Source organism: Echinococcus granulosus, assembly GCF_000524195.1.
Source record: "Echinococcus granulosus chromosome Unknown EG_S00188, whole genome shotgun sequence".
Lineage (NCBI taxonomy): Eukaryota > Metazoa > Platyhelminthes > Cestoda > Cyclophyllidea > Taeniidae > Echinococcus > Echinococcus granulosus.
In genome coordinates this window covers 19,644-21,275 of record NW_020170568.1, presented here as the reverse complement: position 1 = coordinate 21,275, position 1,632 = coordinate 19,644, and the positions used below count along the sequence as shown (strand labels likewise).

Here is a 1,632-nt window from a genome sequence, read left to right as displayed (position 1 = left end):
TATCATGCTAAAATGGTGGGGCATTTATAGAACCCTTGTCATCATTTCATCACTTATGACTCGGTGAAGGTTGACACCTCTCTCTGAAGTGTTGGATGCCATACGCTGTTTACAGAGCAGGGGCATTTACTTCCCTTCGATTGTTTAGTTTCCCTTATTTTCCGGAAAAGCAATCGTGAATTTAGCTAGATCGTCATTCACGATACAAGGCCTGAATGGGCACGACTGCTCCGTATTTACGCAGATTTAATGCAATTCGGCAATTAGAAGTGCCGCTAACAAAGATTGCATTCTTCTCTATTACTCACAGACAGTCATGGGGATTAAAAGTAGGCGAATTTTCCTACCAATCACTCAAGTTGCAACCTCATCGGAGTGCGGTTTCTCATGAAGGTCAATTTGTACCAGTTGGTGCTTTTACCTGTCAAAGGCGCATCAGACTACAAAGGCGCGTTGAGTCAACAACATGGCGCAAAGTGAAGCTTCCAGTCTTGCGAGATTCTCGTCTTAGCGCAGTACTCAAAACTGTTTTAGCAGACGATTTCGCTTTTACGGTCGGCGGAGTTACTGACTGGCGTGTTTTGATATCCACATAGGTGAGGCGCTCCTCATTTGGAGGGACCTGTATGGTAGAAATAAAGCCTACCATGGGAGCAGAAAGACATTTTCGTTGATTTGCCGAATCTTGCTTTATCTTGTTCGCACTGCTTTCCTTGTGGTGTTGAGGCAGTGAGGGAGCCCCTGTGTCGGGCTTGTGACCTACTCAACTTTCTATCATAATATGAGGTTCATGCGGGTGGGCTTGATGTCTATCACCTCCAATCCCGTTGACAGATAGAGCCTTCAAAACAGATGCCGGCGTTGCCAAGACTGCGTGAGCACTAGACAGGTATCACTGGCGAGCAGTTAAAGCAATCTGGAGCCAATGTAGAAAAAATTTCAGAAAAGTGGTTCACAGGAGCCATTCACGAGGGACTGTGCGAGAACTCCTCTCTAGAATGTTTGCGGATCAGCCATCAGGCAATTGCGTTTACTAAACCGAACAGGAATGTTTTTCAGGGGTTGTAGGCAAATCCACCTCTTCTGCATGCATCCCAGCAAGGAAACGTCTAGACGTGTACCAACAGCCTTTTGTGCCATTGCCTAGATGCACTCGCATGGAAAGCGACACTTGATGTGGGCGCATAGATTTCCGTACATTAGTAAAGTGCCGAAAACTCGGTGAGTATTCACAATGCAATCAGTCGGTATATTCACTCCAAAATGATTGGCAAAAGGAGGCAATATAGGCACAGGAAATGATGTATATTTTGAAGGAAAATAAGTATTAGCTAATAAAAAGGAAGTTTTTCCTTTTTAGGTGGCACCGCGCCCATACATTACAATTCACGGGTTGTGAATTCGGACGAGGGAGATGCAATGCAGACAGTACTTGCTATCGCGGTCAGACCTCACAGTCGCGTCGTCTCCACCCGAGTTGTACACATCAGCGGGTGGCTGCAGGAAAGACTTCATGCATTCTGAAGTGTGTTAGTAGGCTGTTTGAGGCAACATAACGAAATTCAGACGTATTGTACTTATCGAAGGCAGCCTGCATATGGAAAAGTGAAGAGGTAATTTCGATTTTGTCCA

General features: G+C 45.4%; 1 protein-coding gene across 1 annotated transcript in view; it reads right to left on the bottom strand. All coding sequences in view use genetic code 11, as the record gives it.

The window, feature by feature from the left end:
• Positions 1-1,486: 1,486 nt before the first annotated feature.
• EGR_10079 (Cyclin-B2-1) overlaps positions 1,487-1,632 on the bottom strand; it is a gene marked incomplete at both ends in the record, with an annotated part of 4,548 nt that continues 4,402 nt past the window's right edge. The window contains one exon of the mRNA XM_024499328.1: positions 1,487-1,591. Within this exon, the coding sequence (XP_024346254.1) occupies positions 1,487-1,591 (105 nt within the window). The remainder of the gene's footprint in view (positions 1,592-1,632) is intronic.